Source organism: Macaca nemestrina, chromosome 7 (assembly GCF_043159975.1).
Source record: "Macaca nemestrina isolate mMacNem1 chromosome 7, mMacNem.hap1, whole genome shotgun sequence".
In the NCBI taxonomy this organism is placed as follows: domain Eukaryota; kingdom Metazoa; phylum Chordata; class Mammalia; order Primates; family Cercopithecidae; genus Macaca; species Macaca nemestrina.
Genome location: NC_092131.1, coordinates 143731490 through 143753305, shown reverse-complemented (window position 1 = coordinate 143753305; position 21816 = coordinate 143731490). Strand labels below are relative to the sequence as shown.

General features: G+C 40.1%; 2 protein-coding genes across 8 annotated transcripts in view; one reads left to right on the top strand and one right to left on the bottom strand.

Annotated features, from left to right (window-relative positions):
- Positions 1–21816, top strand: part of LOC105489645 (lipase C, hepatic type) — a 175983-nt gene that overhangs the window by 6237 nt on the left and 147930 nt on the right. The window contains exon 1 of one of the 2 annotated variants that reach the window (XM_011754654.3): positions 7372–7636. The exons of the other annotated variant lie outside the window; for it this stretch is intronic. The gene's annotated coding sequence lies outside the window, so the exon portion shown is untranslated. Of the gene's footprint in view, positions 1–7371; positions 7637–21816 lie in introns of those variants that run through there. 2 annotated transcript variants of the gene reach the window in all.
- The window catches only part of LOC105489632 (uncharacterized), a 233347-nt gene that overhangs the window by 165191 nt on the left and 46340 nt on the right, over positions 1–21816 (bottom strand). For 5 of the 6 annotated variants that reach the window (XR_011606030.1, XR_011606032.1, XR_011606033.1 and 2 more), the window contains one exon: positions 16486–16619. Coding sequence is in view for 2 of the 6 variants with exons in the window: in XM_011754601.2 (XP_011752903.2) it covers positions 16486–16619 (134 nt within the window). In the remaining 4 variants the exon portion in view is untranslated. Of the gene's footprint in view, positions 1–1549; positions 6656–16485; positions 16620–21816 lie in introns of those variants that run through there. The other variant, XR_011606031.1, reaches the window with a different exon arrangement.

The window sequence follows — 21816 nt, the reverse complement described above, 5'->3', positions numbered from 1 at the left end:
AGTGTTATACCATCTGTGTCTCAATTCTTAAATACTGTGTTCATCACTCATTAAATCAGAGAGAGCAATAGTGTCTCAGTCTCACAGTCTGATGTTTTCTAGCTCCTGGGCAGCTGGTCTTGTTCCAAAATAATCCCCTTTGGGGAGGAACCTACAATGAGTCTTTCTCAGATGCCAAGGTGCCCACTTCTAGTGGTGTCTTCATGTCGCACATCCAGTGTGGCATGGAGCAAAGTGAGGCAAAAGCCAGGGAGAGCTTAGCGTCAGACACCCGGCAGCAAGCGGCAGTCCCGTGAGTCTAACTGGGAGAGGTCAAAAGTTGACAAGACTTGGGAGTGGATACTATAAAATGTGAGCCACAGATGAAGCGATGGGAAAGTACGTGATCTTACAGGGGGCAAGCCTGAAAGAAGCAAGCCATTTCTTGGTTTATCTGGCACAAGGAAGCCTTTAAAGGGTCCAGGTATGACTGTCTCCTTTTGCTCCCCAGTGTCTCAAAGGCACCACCTGTCACCTGGCAGATGACTGACTCGGCAGCCTGGGAGTTCACAGGAGGCCAGCCTGCCTTGGACACAGCCCTGTTGAGTGAAGCCAAGGCATCTCACATAACAGTAATAGGTTAAAGCCAACAGATGTCTTCACACCCTACATCACAGAGAAAGTCGGGATAAGAGAGGAATAATTGACAGTGTCCCTGATCAAAACAGACATCTTGTCACAGCATATTTAGCGGAAAATACATAGGAAACAAATGCTCAATTCTCCATCCAGGCTGTAGTACCTAATATACCACTGCCAAGAAGAAAGCATTTAATAAAATCCTTTAAGTTTTATCTAGAGTAGGTGCTATATGGAGCAATTAGTCAGACAGCAAGCTCATGGTGCAGTGCAAACAAAGCTGGTATAAACAAATAGGCACAGCACAGTAATCCAACAAATATGTAATGAGCACACCTACTATGTGTCAGGCACCAAGCTAGGTTCTGACATCACACCAAAGCTGTTTTTTAAAGCTTCCAACGCAAGTTCACATACACAGGCAAATCTGATCCTCCCAAAACCAAGTGACACAAGGAGTTATTGTCCTATCCCCACTCTGCAGATGAGTAAACTGATGCTCACTGGGGTCAGAGGAATGATCCAAGGTCATAAGACTAAAGCTTAGTATAGCATCAGTCTGTGACCACCTGTACTCTTCTGTATTGGGCAAGAATCTCAGAAAATAGAAAACGGAGAGTCACAGAACATCTTGAGATGGGAGTCTCCCAATGTGTATCTATTTCACTTGTTTTTAATAGTTCTAGATGTCACCCAAGGGCTACTCGTCTTCATGTCCCTGAATACCTATGTAATTTTTCTGCCAAAAGCCTGATCGTCAACTCTGTACTCGCTCTACCTCAGATGTCTCTGCATTTTGCCTTCTATACTTTTTGTTGGGAAGGGTAATGTATTAGTAAGGACATGTTCAGCTTCAAGCAACAGAAAACCCAACTAACATAATTAAAGACATTTAATTATCTTATATAACAAAAGATATGAACGCAGGCAATTCCAGAGTTGGCACCTTAGCTCAAAATTGTCATGAAACAAACAAGACCGTCCTTTCTTTCCACTCTACCATCCTTAGACTTGTTGCCTCATGGCTATAAAATGGCTGCTACAGCTCTAATCTAGTGTTCTCAGAGGTCTGTGGCCAAAGGCATATCCCAGTCACACGACCACTCCAGCAGCAAGGGTGGCTAGGAAAGCAAGAATCCAGTATTTGTGACCTTCACAGTGGGTGTGTGGTGGTGTGCACAAGGAAAAAAGTCAACAGGGTTATTAGATAACTCATCCACAGTTTCTTTCTGATTCCTAGTCAGAGTCAGAGCTGAAAACAAATTCCTCTTGAGGAGAAATATGGATTGGATTTCTTGACACTCTCTACATGTTGCTCTACTCATTTTCTATTGCTGTATTGATGCAAAATAAATAACCACAGACTTAGCAGCTTAAGACAATGCCCACTTACTTTCTCACAGTTCTATGTAGGTCAGAAGTCCAGGAAGGCTTGAGTGGGTTCTCTGCTCACGTACTTACAAGGCTAGAATCAAAGTGTTAGCGAGGCCAACCTCTCATCTAGTGACTTGGGAATAATTCACTTCCACGCCCAATCAGGTTGTGAGCAAAATTTAGCTCCTTGCAATTGTAGGACTGCGGTCTCCATGGCCTTGCTGGCTGTCAACCAGGGACCAGTCTCAATGCCAAAGGCCATTCTCAGTCCCGGCACCTGGCACCCTCCATCTTCAAAGCCAGCAATGATGCATTGAATCCTTTTCATACTTTGAATCTCTCTGACTTCCCCACTTCTGCCACCAGCCAAAGAGGGCTCATGTGCTTAGATAGTAATATAGATAATAAGTCTTCTGCCATACTCATGGATGTAACAGCAGAGGGTAAAGATCATAAGACCATCTTAAAATTTTACCTACCATAGTTACCACTAAAAAATATGTAATTAGGACTTATTCCTGGAGTTCAGGATAGGGTCAAGGTTCCCTGAATCATGACAGGCATAGGAGGACTGCCAATCAAAACTAGGACTCTGCAAGTGAAAAGTTAAAGGAGAGAATGGCTGTTGTGTGGGCAACAAAGAGTGTCTGATTTAATTTTTTTCTGTGAAATTGAGTTATTAACCTGTCAACATAAATTCACAGAGCTATAATATTGGAGAGGAGAGGTTTGTTTTTTATAAAGGGTTGCAGCCTGCAGGCTGGAAATCCCATAGACTTGAAAGCATAGCCTCCAGAAGAAACCAAAAGCAGGCACTTTGAGGGAGGAAAGAGTAGAATAGTAATTTGTGCTGAATGGGTTAGCTAAGTACACATACTCGACAGGTTATAGGAAGAGCAATGAATATTCCCGAAGGGAGGTGCATACATGCCTAGTAAACAAATATGCATGTTACATGTGTCCTCTGTTCACTTTGGGGTAGAGACTTAACATTTAAATTCCTTGCAATTAGGTCCTATATATCAAAAGGTGAAGCAGAGGACAGGAAGGCACTCAGTGCAAGCCTCTGTAAACTGGCCAGAACCAGTCTATGCTCAGTGGACTCTTACCAGGAGAAAGTTACTGAAATCAGTCTCTTATCCAATCAAAGTAGTAGTTATGGCTTGCAGAAAAGGGGTAGGGAGCTGGATCAGTTAGTGTCTGGTGGTTGGTGAGCTGCAATCATTTCAACATTGCTTCTCTGGTGGCCAGTGCTTATTTAGCTGCTAGAGAAAAAGAAAAACCTTGCAGCTGTTAGAACCTAGTTTATTCTTTAACTGTTGAGATGTGTGACTTAACCCTACCCTGGCATGGCCTTGGGTCTTGTTTATAATTTAGTATCTTTTTGCCACAAAGAGTCCATTCCATCATTCTTATGATCTCTATTTTAACACCCCTAATTTAGTTAAACAATAGAACATCGTCTAGCTGGTGAAAATTATTTTTTATAAGAACATAGTATATAAAAATCACTAGTCAGGACAAGGATGCCTGCTTCTTTTAACTTTCCCTTCCTCTCCCTCCAGCCTCACTATCCCCACCCCATCTCCTCAGCCTGCACCACGGTCCCCGAGGGACTATGAAGAATGCAGACTCACAGGGAGTTTGATAGTGTTTTCTTGCAAAAGAACTGAGTGTAGCCAGATTTCTCATGTGGATTTTTCACTGGTTTGTTTCTATTAGGCAATACAGAAGGACAAGGGTTGATGGAGAAAGGAGGCATATGTCATACAGCTTCCTCACAGCAGGTCCTAACACTGTCCATGGTGTTTAGAATGAGCCTTTATGTAGCTTTCCATGGGTTTCTAGTGAAAAATCACATCCCTCTCTGAGACGGAGACACCCCATCACCTGCTCTTTCATGGCATTATTTTCTGTTTCACTGCCTCAAACCAGACTCAGATCTCTAATACTCTTCATTTCAATTAGTCTTACCTGTTTTATGAAATCTATTTGGGTTTAACTTTTGGTTCCTCCACCAAAAAGTCTGAAATTCCAGGTCAGAGTTCTCCAAGGAGTTTATATGTGTTTGCACAAATGTGTGGAAATCCTTAGGAACTACAAATTATCAACCACTCAGAGCTCAGTGCCTTGGTATTTTTTTGCTTTTGTGGAGGCTTGTGTTTACCTTTTATTTTAAGTGCTTTCCAGCCTATCCTCTTGAAGCACCTCGCCTTACCGGGAGCCTTGTTCATTTGTTCTTGCTGCCTCCTTCATTCAGAAGATCCATCAATCAGTGTCTGAAACAAGGACCTTCTGTGTAGAATCAAAAGCCACCACATCACAGCTAAAGGCAACAGAATGCAGTGGGCATTGTTGTTTGTACACAGGCCTTCATCTCTTTCAGAAGTGTCTCTGTTTGAAATGAATGAGGCAGACAAGAGTGTGGCTTCAAAAGCAACTATCCTCCTCTGGGCTTTGCTTATTGGAAGTTCTGTGAGCACTGTTACTAGAAAGTAAAGAGAATAAAAGGCAAACCTGAGGCAGTCTATAGGTTCCTATGCAAGGCACTCACACCCAGCCTCAGCCAGGCAGTACCGCCGGTCATTGGCCTTCACTTTGTCTATTTGAGTTTGCAAGGTTAACATGAAAGAGGCTGTTTATTTTCTCCCAACGATTATGCTTAAAAATTACATGAACTTCCCTCACCTAGACTCTTGCCCAGATGTACAATAGGCTTCTCTCTCTGCCGGTACCTCTTAAGGGTGTCACTGCTGATGGAAATAGAGCTGCCTTCACTACTGTTGCCATGGTTACAGTTTCCGGACCAGAAGATTGGCTGATCCTTGGCCCAGCTCTTCCACCTGGCTATCATCTCCTCTGCAGCAAGAGGCCTCCTTATTCCCTGATCTATTTTGTGTTTGGCTGGAAGATTGGAGAGCACATCATTTTCCATGGTACTTATGACCCTTCTGTAGACTCTTAATGACCCTAATGTTGATTAGGACCCAAAGTCTTGGGCCAGTGGAAAAGTTAAAACAAAGTTCAAGACTCATATAGATGATGAGCCCAATAATCATCTATATGGCTTGAGAATCATCACCTCCATCTTTTGTCTGCAGAGGGTTTGCAATGAGTGCTAGAGAGTTCAGAGCCAAATATCTGGCCAATCACTGGGAAGTATAAAAGACTGTACAACATGTATTTGAAGTGTAATTTCATTTATCAATTCACTATATTTTTCCCATGCTTTTTTTCTACCTAAATTTTCCTCTTAATGTCTTGCATTGTTTGTATCTTTTAAAAGTGCTTACATTCTTTTGAAGCAAAACTAAATATAAAGAAAACATACATATAATCATCAAAAATCCATTGGATTCTTGCTATTATGAGGGGAGGGGGAAAAGTAGAAAGGTTTCTGTGTCCAAAAAGAGACAAGTTTACACAATGCAAAGTACGTAGAACATATTCTGTGTAAAATCAAATTGAATAATTTTATATATATTTTCTTTTGGAAAAAAAATGTACACATGATTAGATTCCAGAAAAATTGAATTTCTGGTACAAAGGTGGAATAGGGACATGGCTTTCCTAGTCTAAGAAGCTCACAAATAACTAAGAGCCTGCTAGATAGAGTTGTTCACACAAGAAAGTTGGGTAGTACTTTCAAAAACCTGAGATGGGTGGGGCGCAGTGGCTCATGCCTGTAATCTCAGCACTTTGGGAGGCTGAGGCGGGCACATCACTTGAGATCAGGAGTTCGAGACCAGCCTGGCAAACATGGTGAAACCAAAAACACAAAAATTAGCCAGGCATCATGGTGCATGCCTGTAGTCCCAGCTACCTGGGAGCCTGAGGCAGGAGAACTGCTTGAACCTGGGAGGTGGAGGTTGCAGTGAGCCAGGATCCCACAACTGCACACTAGCCTGGGAGACAGAGCGAGACTCTGTCTCAAAAAACAAAAACAAAAACACAACCTGAGATGGACCGTGTGAGCAGGTGATACCATCAGGAGTGCTCAGTGGGTTCTAAAAACCCCAGCGTCCTGCACACAGTAAAAGCTTCACAAATATATAACAAATAAACAGGGAAAATAAGTAAAAAACATTATGGCTGTGAGCTAAATAAATTCACAGATAATCTTCAAATTAACCTGGGTAGAAACGAGTTAGCAATACTGAGAAAAGTGGACGCTATCAAGGGTGTTAGAGTTATTTTAATCCTCTTGACAGCACTTTGAGATAGATGTTTTTGTCTCCAGTTGTTTTTCAGATGAGGTTGACGAAGGTTAAGTAATTTGTGCAAGACCATATAATGAGCAAGTGAAAGACCCAGGACTTGAGCCCAAGGCTCTCTAATTCTAAAAGTAGAATCTATCCCCTCAGTCTACTCCATTGTTGCCCAAGCTAAGGTTAAGAACACAAATCTGGCTGGGCACGGTGGTTCATGCCTGCAATCTCAGCACTTTGGGATGCCGAGGCGGGTGGATCACTTGAGGTGAGGAGTTTGAGGCCAGCCTGGCCAACATGGTAGAACACTGTCTCTACTAAAAATAACAAAACTTAGCTGGGTGTGGTGGTGTGTGCCTGTAGTCCCAGCTACGCAGGAGGCTGAGGCAGGAAAATCACTCGAACCTGGGAGGTAGAGGTTGCAGGAAGCCAAGATCGCGCCGCCACGCTCCAGCCTGGATGACAGAGTGAGACACTGTCTCAAACAAACAAACAAACAAACAAAAAAGAGACCACAAATCTGAAGCCCCATTCCAGACCCACTGAATCAGAATCTCTAGGGAGGGACTTGGAAACATTTGTGTAACAAGACACCAGATGAAGATTATTCTCAGAGAAGTTTTTAAAGAGAAAAAAAAAAAAAAAAAAAAAAAAAAAAGGTGCCTCTATTGCTTCAGATGGGAAACGGACCTGCAGCTTCCTCTGAGTGATCAGATAGAAGCCATCAGAGGTTTGAAGTTCATACAACTAAGACTAAATCAGGTCAGTCTGGAGCATATCAGATTATGATATGATAGACTAGTCTTCAGTTTGGTAATATAGAATTGTCTGATTTAAGGTTTTCTGGATCCTAAAATACTAAGAACATTTGAAAAGTTAAAAATGGGTTCCAATTTAAACCTCAGACTTTTTTTTAGCTTTCCTCACTGCCTCTGATCCTGAGGAGCAGAAGTGAATGTGAATGCCCTTTGAATTCCTAGCAGCTTTCACTGATGCAGAGGTTCCAGCTCTGCAGGGGCTGGAGGACTGCTGAGGAGAACCACAAGCTGAGAATCAGTCCTCATCTCTGGTTGCCCCCCGCCCCCACCCTCATTGCCTTTCATTGGATGAGCAAGTCACACAATCCAGGAAGTAGAAAATCTATCATTGCTTGCTTGGTTTTTCTTAGTTTCAGTTTTTCCACGCCTGATGAGAATTGCCGAGGCACAGCAAAGCCTGCAGCTTCCATACCCGTCATGAGAGCAAATAACTTATTCGTAAACCTAAGCACTTAATTAACTAAATGGAAAGCAAGGCAGTGAGTGATTCCTGACATGGCTGAATGTAAGTCAAGCTCTGAAGCTCCAGGTACAGCCAGAAATGGAGATGGACAACTTGAACTGAACCCTGAGAGCTTCTAAAGGGCTTTGGACCACTGCTTCTCAGCAGTTTTTCTTGTAAGTTATTTCCATTATCTCAAAGAAAAATTTAAAATATGGTTGGAGAAAAGTATAGAACTGATTATCCCCATTTTGAGCATAGATCATCGTTTAACAAACTTGCTTTATAATTGCCAAGAAACTTGCTTTGAATGGTATTTCCAGACATAATGTCTACAATAGCAAATATTGACAATTGCATTTTACAAATAATCAGTTTAATATGCTTTAATATGCTTCTATTTGTAAGTGCTCTTGATCTCATTTAGTCTTCGAAGCAACTCTCTCACGTTGGTATGCTTATTAACATGATTTTCCAGATAAAGATGCCTGTAAGTAGCTTCCTCACGGGGTATTTAAGGAACTTGTAGAAGGTCCACAGCTAGTAGCTGGGAGCCCATCTCATATCAATACACTAGCTTCACCCCAAAGAACTTTATACATTTAGGCCATTGATTTCTAAAAAGACAAATTCTCATGTTAGATTAAAACATAAGACCCAACAATATGTATGTTTTTTAAAAATAGGAATCTGTTACCAAAAAAATGCAGAAATGCTAAAATAAAAAGGTTTTATGAGGAAACTCATACAACAAAAAGAAAACAGTTGGTAAAGTTGATAGCATATAAAAGAGATTTTGAAGCCAAAAACATAGGGAGAGGATACAAAGAAGCTCCTGATTATGATAAAAAATATAAAATTAACTGTGAAGACAGAGATTACTAAAGTTAGAAATGCAAAGAGAAATAGATTAAAAAACAAGCAATTGTAATGGGAGAGTTTAATTGATTTCAAGGCTAAGAAAAAAATAGACAGTATTAAAAAATAAAGACAAATTTAAATAGACAAAAATTTGGAAGACATTGAAGATGTGACAAAAATAGACAATAGAGGTTATGTTATACAATTGATAAGTTACAACAAATACACATACATTGAACTCAATACCAACATAGAATATACATTTTTTCCATCTGTGGGCATTGGTACATATATACTAACTCTCAAATAAGGCCCCAAAAATTGAATCAAGAGGAAAAAATATACATATTTTCTCACCACATGCAATAAAACTAAATGTGAATAAGTAAAAGCAATGAAAGGAGCCTCAGGCAAAAGAATAATCTAACCAAGAGCCTTTGCAGCAAACAGTTCAGGGTTTAGATTATAAACTCCATTCCTTACTGCAGTGTGACCTGGGCAGTTTACTGAACCTCTCTGAACCTTGGATTCCTCATCTAAAAATGTGGCTCTACTTTGCTAAGTTGTTACGAAGATTACCTATGAAGTATGTCAAATAAACTAAGACTTAAAAGAGAGTTAAAACCACGGCCGTACAATATAACTCCATTTTTAATGTACTCATATTTAACTAGAAAAAGTGTCTAGAATTTTTGTTGATTGAAAGCAAAAGTCTATAAAATATTCATCTAAATACTAACAGTGGTTATCTCTATGCATATCTGTATATTTCTGCCAATTTTTGTTATATTGCTTTATCTTTTCTACTATGAATATATAGTATATGAATAATAAAAAATAGTAAAGATGAAAATAAACATGAACTTCTGAAAAACGGGGTACAAGAAGAAAATAAGTATTTATGCTTGGGTGGCCTACAGATAGTGATTGCCATAGGCATGCAGCCATCTCAGTCGCTTGCCTGTCATTATAAATTTTAAAATACCCCCAATTTCTGTCTTTCTACATATATACATATATACATGTATATGCACACACATATATAAAACACATATATATTTTATATTTATATATGTTATATATATGTTTTTTATATATATATAAAAAACACAATATTGGAATAACTGACAATTTGAATGTGAATGGTGGGATTAATCATATGGTATCAATATGAAATCTCCTGATTTTACTGTTAAATTTCTAATTTTACAAAAGAAAATATTTGTGTCAGGAAATATATATTGAAGTATTTAGGTATATATATATGTATGCAGCTTACTCTCAAATCATTCAGAAAAACATTCACATATACATAGAGACAGAGTGAATGATAACTAGGGAAAAATACAAACCAACAGTGCACCTAGGTAAAAGGTGTATAGGAGTTCATACTAGTCTTTTAACATTTCTATTAGTTTAAAATTATATTAAAATATTAATAAAAATTTACAGCAGCAACAAATTAATGGGTATCAATGTCTAACAACCACAAAAACTTTCCTAAACTACAAGTTCAAGTAGAACAGGGGTCTCCAATCCCCAGTACCAGTCTGTGGCCTGTTAGGAACCCGGCCACACAGCAGGAGGTGAGCAGCGGAGCTATACCCGTATTTACAGTTGCTCCCTATCAGTCACATTCCCGCCTAAACTCCACTTCCTGTCGCATCAGCGGGGGCATTAGATTCTCATAGCATCCGCAAATCCTATTGTGAACTGTGTATGCGAGGACTCTAGATTGCATGGTCCTTATGAGAATCTAATGCCTGATGATGTGTTACTGTCTCCCATCACCCCCAGACAGGACCATTTAGTTTCAGGCAAAGAATCTCAGGTCTCCCACTGACTCCACATTATGGTGAGTAGATTACGGTTATATAATTATTTCTTTATATATTAACAATGTAATAGTAATGGAAATAAAGTGTGCAATAAATGCAATATGCTCAAATCATTCTGAAACCATCGCCCACCTACCCCCATTCATGGAAAAATTGTCTCCTGCAAAACTGGTGCCAAAAACGTTAAGGATCACTGAAGTAGAAAATTAAGAACATGATAATAACTTTTGCGATGTTTATAAAATTGAAAACACCCCATATCAAAAGGGAGGGGGCTTTGTATAAATCAGGGCCCAGAAGTTAAGGCATAAATCTATGTGCTTTTATTTTAGAAATATGAAATAAGCATTTGACTTAAAATCTTATGAAGACAGTCATTATGAAGGAAAACAGAGAGACAATAATAAAGAATAAGAGCAGAAATAAACTAGAAAAGAGGAAATCAGTGGAAATAATAAATAGATGCTCATTCTGTGAGAAGATTACAAGATAGATCAACCCCTTGGAAATATAATAAACAAAAGAAAAGGTATAAATCAACAAAATTAAAAACAAGGCCAATGATTTAACAACTGATATAAAGGATTTTAAAATATAAATGATTGCAATGCACGATTTATGATAATCAACTTGAAATGCTTAGCCAAATGGACAACACAAAATACAAACTGGCAAGAGAAGATGTAGGTAACATGAAAATAATGATGAAGGCAAAGGAAACTGAAAAGTTGTTATTTAAAAAAATCTCATCTACCACAAGAAATATTATGACCTCAACAAATTTACTGAACAATATTACTACATACTCAAACAGATTTTTCTGTATTATGTAATCAGTTCCAAATCACAGAAACAAGATCTGACACCCAATTCATTCTAAGAGATGAGTATTATCCCCATCCAAAAACCTGTAAGAAATACCACACAGGCACACACACACACATAAACACACAGTCTTAGGATGGCAAATGTGCACAAGTGCAATTCCAGTAAAACTGGCTTGAAATGATTAGAACCAGGCTCAAGGACATTAGCAGATTTTCCCAAAACAGCTGTTAAGTGAATATATGAATACACAAATGAAGAAAATAATGCAGGCAATTAGCAACATCTACCTGAAAGGCAGGAATGGCTTGTGCATACCATTTGCTAAATTTTGTTGATCAATAAATTTTATCGATCCATGGGTTCCTCAAGGAGCATAGGCAGAAAAATCATTTTTAACTGAGCTTATAAAATGCAGCTATAAATTAAAACAATAGCATGTAGTCATTAATTAAGGTAAATTCTACTGATGCCAGAAGATTATAACAAATCACAGAGTATCTTTTGTAAAAGAATTACTATTTGGGCTGGACGCAGTAGCTCACACCTGTAATCCCAGCACTTTGGGAGGCCGAGGCAGGCAGATCACGAGGTCAGGAGCTCGAGACCAGCCTGACCAACATGGTGAAACCCCGTCTCTACTGAAAAATATATATATATAAAAGAGTTGGGTGTGATGGTGTGTGCCTGTAATCCCAGCTGCTCAGGAGGCTGTGGCAAGAGAATCACTTAAACCCGGGAGGCAGAGGTTGCAGTGAGCAGAAATCACACCATTGCACTCCAGCATGGGCGACAGAGCGAGACTCCATCTCAAAAAAAAAAAAAAAAAAAAAAGGAAAATTGAAGAAATGAAGACATTAAGGATATTCCTGAAGGGAAAGACTGTATAAATCTCATTAAACAAAAATGTAAACCCTGTGAAACACGACATTACAGGCGATATGAAAGACAAAACGCAAACTGGGAGGATATTTGCAATGAACTAATAGAAATACAGGCAAAATATATGAATAAGCTATTCTCAGCAACAGAAATTTGAACGAACAATCACGCACATAAGAAAATGTTCGACCTCACCAGTAATCAGAAAGTTTAAAATTAAAACAATGAGATACCATTTTACATCCATCAAACTGGTGAAAATTAAATAATCTGACACCATCAAGTGTTGGTGATGAGGTGGAAAAATTGAAGGAACACTCACATTTTGCCAACGATATGTTCACAGGAGTAACCATTTTGAAGAATAAATTGTCAACATCTCACTAACTCTGACGGGACGTATATCTTACAATCCAGCAATTTCACTTCTAGGAGTAAATTCTAGAAGCTTTCACTTGTGGATGATGCAATGTCTACTGCAATATTATAATAGTAAAATGAAAAAACTAAACAACACAAGTATCCATCAACCCAGTGAACAAATTCTGATACATTCATACAATGGGACCATTTGTAGCTGTTTTATCAACAGAGATAAATCTTGAAAATACACTGCTGAGTGACAAAACAAGTTTCAGATAGATGTGTAGAGTATAAAAGTTTGAAAACATGTAAAATAATGGTACAGTCAGCCCTCTATATCCATGAGATTCCACATCCATGGATTCAATCAACCAAGGATGCAAAATATTTGGGGGTGAAATTACACAAAGTTCCAAAAGGCAAAACTTGAATTCACCACATCCTGAGTACCATGTTAAAACCAGGCAAACAAAGCGATGTATAGGCTTTGTATTAAGTATTATAAGTAACCTAGAGGTGATTTACAGCATATGAGAGAATGTGCATAGGTTATGTGCAAACACTACACCATTTTGTATCAGGGACTTGAGAATCTGTGGGTGGTCCTGGAACCAAGCCCCCACAGACACTGAGGAACTACCGTATATATTTCATAGCTACATACATATGCTGCAAACACACGCACACAAAGATGAGAATGATAGACATCAAACTCAGGGTGACGTTGCCTCTGAGACAGGAAAAATAAGACCAGGCTTGAGAAGAGACACACAGTTATACTGGTACAGCATTCTACTTTTTAGCAAAAATAGGAAGCAAAAATGACAAAATGTTAGGATGTGATGGAGCTGGGAAGTAGATGGTATTCGAAACTATGCATTGTACACATGTGTGTGTTTGAACTCATTACAATTTCTTAAGTGAGCACCCCAATTTTGAAAACATATAAAAAATATACAAACCTATAAAGTACATAAAATATATAAATACCATGAACAGATAAGAAAGAAAAAAGGCAATAAAAATGGAAGTGGTGATAAATTCAACTTCAACCCACTGGTTTTAAAGAAACATTAAAAAAATGCACATACCATTTTACCTTATCAATTTAGCATAAAATTACAAAAATGTTAATAGCTAATGTTAACAAGGGTGGAGGACAGGACAGAAGAGGAGTACATTCACTGTTAATGAGTACTTAAAATGACAGAAATTTACTTAAAGTAGCAGTATATATGTAAAGGCAAAATATATAGATAGATATAGATACCTAGATATAAAACCTTTGCCTTAGCAATTCTACTTTAAGAAATTTATACAAAGGAAAATGTGGTACATATATGATGTGTAGTATTATTTTTAAGGAGTACTATGCAGCCATGAAAAAGAACAAAATCACATCCTCTGCAGCAACATGGCTACAGCTGAAGGTCATTATCCTAAGCAAATTAACACAACAACAGATAAACACCGCATGTTCTCACTTACAAATGGGAGCTAAACATTGAGTACACATGCACATCAAGATGGAAATAATAGACAGTGGCATTCCAAAAGGGATGAGAAAGAGAGGGGGACAAAGGTTGAAAAAAACCTATTGGGTACAGTGTTCACTACTTGGGCAATGGAACCATTAGAAGCTCAAACCTCAGCATCACACAATATACCCATGTGACAAACCTGCACATGTACCCTCAGAATCTAAAATTTTTTTAAGTTACTAAAAAAATAATTTATACAAAGAAAATAATCATACATGGGGACCAAGATTTATGCATATGTTTATAGTAGCATTGTTCATAATAGTGAGATCTTAAATAAAGTTAATGAAAAAAACAATAGGGAATTAAGCCAATTATGGTACATCTATAGAGTGTAACAGTACTCTGTAGCTATTTAAAATAATGTTTTAAAAGAATATTTAATGCCCCTGAAATATGCCATTAATGTGTTTTTAATACACAGGTATTTAAACAGTTTGTACAGTGTGTTTACAGTTGTATTTTTGTAAATAAATGTATACATAGAAAAAATGACTTGGGGATATCCACATCAAAATGTCAATAGTGCTTATCTCTAAATGTGAAATCACAGATCTATTTATGTTTTTCTTTTTATTCTTCTTTATTTTCCTATTTTACAATAATAAACATTTATTGATTTTATAATAGAAAAGTCATTAAAATAAAACATGCAACAAAATAAGCTCTGGTTGATTAAAGATTTAAATATAAAATCTAATCATGATAGAACTTGCAGACAATTGGAAAGAGAGTTTATCAGCTCTCTGGGGGAATTTTAACTTTCTCAGCTTTGAAGCAATTGAAATGATTGCACTATAAAAATTAGCATTACTAAAGATTTTTTAAGAGGGAAAATATTTCTATCAAACATTACAAAGAATTAAGATCTATCATAAATAACTAATTCAAATTTGTAAAATAAATGTCAAGATTCCAAAAGATAAATGGGTCAAAGACAGGACAATTCCCATAAGGAACTTGCAATTAGATAAACATCGTGAGGAAATGTTAATTCTCGCCAGAAATCAAAGAAATGTAAAGGGAAGCAGTCTGGAGATGCTGGTTTACATATTCTAATGGAACAACAAGAAAAAAATGTCAAATGCTGATATCCATTGATGGTGGAGCTGCCTGGAAATTTATCCGTACATTCATTTATAACCATATTGCTCATTTCCTTTTACCAGAAACGTTACCACTAAGAACTCATTCTTTTTTTCTTTTTTTTTTTCTTTTTTTGAGACGGAGTTTCACACTCTTGCTGCCCAAGCTGGAGTGCAATGGCGCGATCTCTGCCTCACTGCAACCTCCGCCTCCCAGGTTCAAGCCATTCTCCTGCCTCAGCCTCCCGAGTAGCTGGGATTACAGGCATGCGCCACCACACCTGGCTAATTTTTTTTGTATTTTTAGTAGAGACAGGGTTTCTCCATGTTGGTCAGGCTGGTGTTGAACTCCCAACCTCAGGTGATCCGCCCACCTCAGCCTCCCAAAGTGCTGGGATTACAGGCGTGAGCCACCGCGCCCGGCCAAAAATCAATTCTGAAGAAGTAATTTGGCTAAAGCAGAAAGGTTCCTCTTCATCTCCTTGACTTCTAAATGTTGGAACACCCAGGGCTCAGTCCCTTGACACCTTCTCTTTTCCACCCACAGGCAGTGTTTGGAGGATCTCACCTACTTACGCAAGTGAGAGGAGCCACAGGCTCTCTCGGCATGGGCTCCAGGGAGAACACAGGCCAGAGCACAGGTTTTCCTGGGAGTGGGGTGGCGGTGCCTTGAGGGTCATTCAAGGACTCTGACCTCAATCAGACAGGGCAATGAAGGAAAGAGAGACCAGCAAAGACAGTCAGAGAGATGCCTAAGGTGAACTTGGTCATTATATTAACCCCTATGCAATAACAAAGCATCCAGGCTTGATCCTCCAGGGCTTACCAGTGAGGTCCCCAGGAATTGTCTAATTGCAGTAGCCCTCAGCTCACTTGCAGGCCACCAGAGCCCAGCTGGCCCTGACCATCATCTCCAAAGCCTGAAGGAATTACTGTGAGACAGCCCACTGAAGGTGGGTACTTCAGAGAGCCCTGCCCTGCCAGGAGCCAGAGCTGCCCCTCTGTTGGTGGTCACCCTGGGAATCTGGGACAAGAAGGTGTACTCCAGTCTGATGCCGGAAAGTAGAACTTCCTGGGTCCCCAAGTCTCAAGATCTCTTTGCTCCACCAATGTACCCATCCACTCATCCTAGCCTGGGGCTTCTGCCTCACCTGGGTCTTTTCATTGCTTAAGGACTTTTGGGCATCTACCATCTCTTCTTCTTCTACTACATTTTCTTTCTTTCTTTCTTTCTTTCTTTTTTTTTTTCTTTTTCTTTTTTTTTTTTTTTGAGACAAGGTCTCTCTCTGTTCCCAGGGCTGGAGTGCAATGGCCCAATCTTGGCTCACTGCAACCTCCACCTCCCTGGTTCAAGTGATTCTCCTGCCTCAGCCTCCCGAGTAGCTGGGATTACAGGCCTACGCCACCACACCCAGCTTATTTTTGTATTTTTGGTAGAGACAGGGTTTCACCATGTTGGCCAGGCTGGTCTCGAACTCCTGACCTCAAGTAATCCATGCGCATCGGCCTCCCAGAGTGCTGGGATTACAGGCATGAGCCACCGCACCCAGCGTCATCTCTTATCCTTATGACCTTGTGAGGTAGGCATCCCAGGTTTCATTTTCCCCGTCGTATAAGGGTTATGACTTACCTAAAGCAGTGCTGGACTCCAACCCAGATCTTCTGCCCTCAATTCCATGTCCATCTCTGTGACCCCAGGTTTGGCCAAGTGTGGATCTTGCTACATATGAACAACCTGCCATTTCCTTCCTCTGTATGCATTGCCTGTGGAAAATGGACAAGGAACATTTTCATCAAGAGCTAAAACAAGCAATTTTGCTTTAGAGATGGTATGTAGCAAAAAGAAATAGTCCCGGAGGCAGGGAGCCCTGTATGCATCTCCCTGTGTTCTGCTCCTGGCTGACCCCTGAGATCGTATCATGCTGTTTGCTAACGTGTGGAAAGCATGTTTTGCTCTCTAGGAGTCCTCCGCAGAACCTGACAGATTTGGTGATAGGAATGGAACTGTGGAGTGAAGATGGCTATCTCCAGGTGTCACTCCAGTTGCCATACATGTAAAGAAAGCCTAGACACCACTACAGCTCTGTCCTCCTATCCCTGAACTTGGCCCAGAGGTGAAGTTTCTTCCCCAACCCTTGCTCAAATGCTTTCTTTTTCCTCGAAGAATCCAGGCTGCTGAGCAAAGGGGAAGATCCTGGGATCTTCACCCGAATCATCTGGAAGTTTCTTGGGGTGCCAGAATTGAAAGTGGAGCTGATAGGGTCAATCCATCAGGCACCCTGACCCTAGACGTCCAGGCATTCCCCTCTGAGGTTGAAGAACTCCCCCTCTATCAGACCCAAAAGTGAAACACAAACTTTGCAAAGGCACGTTTGTACCAACTCCTCTGGGCAGGGCTGAATGGAGTTTTCTCTGGTGCTGGGCACATGCTGCTCACATACTCTTTGGCCAGTAGACACGGCCCCTGGGGTCTGAGTATGCAGATGGGGGAGAGGCTCACTGAGGAGATTTGGACATTGTGGCTCCAGTGTGTTACCTCCTGGCCTTGGCCTCCTATCCCCAGCTGGGCTGAGAAGACCCCAAAGAGGGCCTTTCCCACTCTCTCAACCGTTTTCTCTGGTGATTAATTATATAACATGAGAAAATGAATCACGTGTTTAAATTCAGGGTTAGCTGGGCTAAGCTAGGTGATAAGAATTACTCAAAAACAAGAAAGCAAATATTGGGGGTAAAGGTGCTTTTTATTTTTCTTTTCTTTTTTTTTTTTTTGTTTTTTGTTTTGTTTATTTGTTTGTTTGTTTAGATAGAGACAGGATCTTGTTCTATAAAGCTAGAGTGCAGTGGCATGATCATGGCTTACTGCACTCTTGACCTTCTGGACTCAAGCCATCCTCCCACCTCAGCCCCCCAAGTAACTGGGACTACAGCTGTGCACTGCCACACTGGTTTTTTGGGTTTTTAAGTTTTTATAGAAACAGGGTCTCACTATGCTGCCCAGGCAGGTCTCAAACTCCTGAGCCACCACACCCAGCTTGCTTTCTTTTTTAAATAGAAAGGAACACAAAACAACTTAGGCAGTTAGTTTTAAAATCAAGAACAGGAAGCATAGACTCTATCTATACTTTAAAACATTGTAAATAAGTCTCCTATTCTTTACTATTTCAGTTAAATGGGCAGGAAACAAGAAAGGGAAGGAGCAGGTGAGGGACGGGAGAAATAAAAAGCATGCCGAAAAACTGCAGTAATAAAAAAAACACACTCATAAGCTGATACGTATTTCTTGCGCACTATGGTATGCACAATTCATGTTTTTCTCATTTAATCTCCCCGCAAGCCCTGTGAGGCAAATAATTTTACTACTCCTATTTTAAAATGAGGAAACTGAGGTGCCAGCTATTAAATAATCTGCCTGCTTACTGGGACTAAAAACGGAGAAACCAAGCCTGGAAATCCAGTTCTCAGTGATCAGAGTCTTCACTCAGGAGGTAAAAATGCAGCAAGAGACAGCTTTTTCCTCCAGAAAGAACCTTATCCTGTTATCATCAGAATTCTGTCGCTAAATACTTAATCATTTTGTAACAATACTAAATAAAGGGGAAATTTTGTATTTCCATGGAAAAGGACACATTGTCTACACACAGCACAGCCTCCCTGAGTTATGAGATTCTAGCTTTCATTGCCCTTGAAGTATTTTGCAACTCTGTAAATTGCAGACAATAGCAATGCAAAATGCAAATTCTGTCCTATCCTGTAGAGGTTCCACCAGCTTCACTCCCACACTGCAGAAAAAGCTACTTTTGCATCCATTTGCCATTTGTACATTCATTGCAACATTTCTTTACTCTTATAAATTTGTGTGTGTGTTTTGGCTTCTCCTTCAAACTGGTTACAACACCCTTATCAGTTTCCTCATTAATTAGTTAAGTAAAATATTTATCATGTATTCATTTTTATATTTGAGAGTCATGATTTTACCTTCATTTTTAAAGAATTATCTCTTCATGGAATTATGAAAGCATATCAAAAGAATCTTGCTTGTTACTTTCTGAAGGACCCCAGGCATGATCTAACTCTAATGAATGGCTTCAGGAGTAATTGAATAACTGATGATGGTCTCAGTTGGGTCTTGGGCAGCACAGCCTCATCCTGACAACTTCCTTTCAAACACTGCTCTGTCCAGGACAAAGCATCATGGCCAAAGACCCCGGTTCCCTCTTCCTGACTGGTCTCCTTTACTGTTGATTGAGGAAAAGTAATTGGAATATAAATTATATGATTCTGTCCGATTATAATGTCTCTATTATTTCTAACTTCTGCTCTGTCTCGTACTTTATCTCAGAGCTATCTCCATTAAGTAGCTGAGAAAAGGTTTGAGAACATTTGTTTTAAAAATAATAATAAACATGTGATGTGATGGTTAATATTAAGTGTCAGCTTGATTGGATTGAAGGATGCAAAATAGTTTTCTTGAGTGTGTCTGTGATGGTGTTGCCAAAGGAGGTATTAGTAACATTTGAGTCAGTGGACTGGGAGAGGCAGACCCACCCTCAATCTGGGTGGGCACCGTCTAACAATCTAAGTTGCCAGTTTGGCTAGAATAAAGCAGGCAGAAAACATGAAGGAGTTGACTTGCTGAGTCTTCCGGTCTGCATCATTCTCCCATGCTGGATGCTTCCTGCCCTCAAACATCAAACTCCAAGTTCTTCAGCTTTTGGACTCTTGGACTTACACCAGTGGCTTGCCAGGAGCTCTTGGCCTTTGTCCACAGACCGAAGGTTGCACTGTCGGCTTCCCTACTTTTGAGGTTAGGGAACTCGGGCTGACCCACCACTGGCTTCCTTGCTCCTCAACTTGTAGACGACCAATCATGGGACTTTACCTTGTGATCGTATGAGTCAATACTCCTTAATAAACTCCCTTTCATATATAAATGAAATACACATGATATATGTCTTTATACGCAGAGCAAGAGCATGACACAATTCCATCTTTTAAGCAACTGATACACAAAGATCTCGCAGCCAATCCCTACTGTACTTGGCAAAACTACTTTTTGTTGTATGGACTTTGAAGTCAAACAAACATAATCCAAGTCCCATTCCACCACTTACTACGGTACGGATGTGAGCAATTCAGTAATCGCCCTGAGCCTCAGCTTCCCTCTATTCAAAGGGAAAAGTCATGTCTACATCACAGGACTCTTCCTGAAGTGTGAATGAGATCACATGACGATTCTGGCACTGTGCAGGCACTTTGGAGGCTGGCTCCTGAATTGTTAACTCCTGACTTTCAGGCCTGCCTAGGAATCAATGATGAACCATGTCAGCAAGATACCCTGTCTTCAGAAAAATGATGACTCATTGGCAGCTCTTCAGAACCCAAAACCCATCACTGGGAATGAAGAGAGTGGAATTAGGTCCTGGTTTCCTGCAGCCGTGTATTCCGTGTGCTAAACTCAGCAGACCTTTGTGAGATGAGGATGTGGCATCCTACTGCAGGGAGGCCTGGGCCATTGCAATCTGACCAGTGCCCAGCCCTGCCTGATACCCAGGGTGAGGACTGTGCCCCTCGACATCCCATGGTTGGAAGCACTAGGACCCAGAGAGAGAGCCAGTGTGCTGGTGCCCCCTTCCCCAAACTGTGCCCTTGCTTGCTGCAAGCAGCTACTTCAGTTCATGGCTCGGGGGGAGTCTCCCTCGGGAGCCAGCATGGTCACCGCTCACCAAGTATGACCAGCATCCCAGAAGCTGGAGGAAGCAGGCACAGACTAAACACATCATGAATCCTAGTCTATACTCCCCATCTTCCCTACAAAGGCGAAAACCCTGGGCAAACTTGACAGAGCCAACAATATTCACTATCTATGTGGTGTTCAAAGCCAACTTAAATCTTTATTTCCTTTTGCTTCAAAGCAGAATACAAAGAGAGAAAATAGGTTTTCCATTCTACTGGAATTTCTAAGATCATAAAATGCATTATTGGTTTCACAGTATCTAGTCATAAAAAAGACTGCTCTGGTTCTAGGGGAGTGTTGTTGTTATGATGGTTTTCCCAATTGTTCTACAATCTGGCAGCTGAAATCCTGATAAGGAGTGTCCGTGGGCCAACACAGACCAGGAAACATAAAAACAGGAAGAAAAGAGATCTCGACTCTTTGCTCTCTAGTTGCATAACTTGAGACTTAGGGAATCAGAATATTAGATCTTCCAGGGACCTAGCATCCTTCTATCCAATCTATATTGATTAGATATGTGACCTTGCATGAGCCATCACTGAGCCTCAGTTTTCTCACCTGTAAAATGGGGAAAATAATTCCTACCTCATTGGTTAAGAAAATCAAATGAGGCTTGTCTATGCAGAGAGTTTTTTAAGCATTTTCATGTGATCATTATTTAACCTTCATAATCCCATTTGACAGGCAGAGATAGGTTACAGAATTTGCCCAAGGTCACACAACTAGTTGGAGGCAGAGCTGATGCGAAGACACCCCTGGTCACCAGGCGTGAAAATCTTGGATGAATAAATACCTATTTGAAATGCTTGAAACACCTAATCCTTCCAAATAGTCTAAAATGTCCTCTGCAATCTTGTTTTCACCCTTCGTTTGTTTATTCGGTCTTTTTTTTTTTTTTTTTCTAACACAGATAAGGAAAAGGTTAAACTCCAGTCCAACCACTTTCCAAATGAGGACACGTTCTAGGCCAACTCAAATTCACAAGGTTTACCTACTTGTTTTGCCATATTTCCACATGGTGCAAGAATGTCCACACAGATCAGTCAGTGACCCAATAAAAACTTGGTCATTCTCCTCATGGCAGCCTGGCTCCAAGCAGGAGTAAAGAGGATAGAGTCATTTTCCTATAACACGATCCAAGGAAATTCATTTCATCTTGGAAGTGGACTAGGCTGATGTGCAGAGAAGCCTGATTCAGTCCCAGAGAAAGCCAGATATACAGGGATT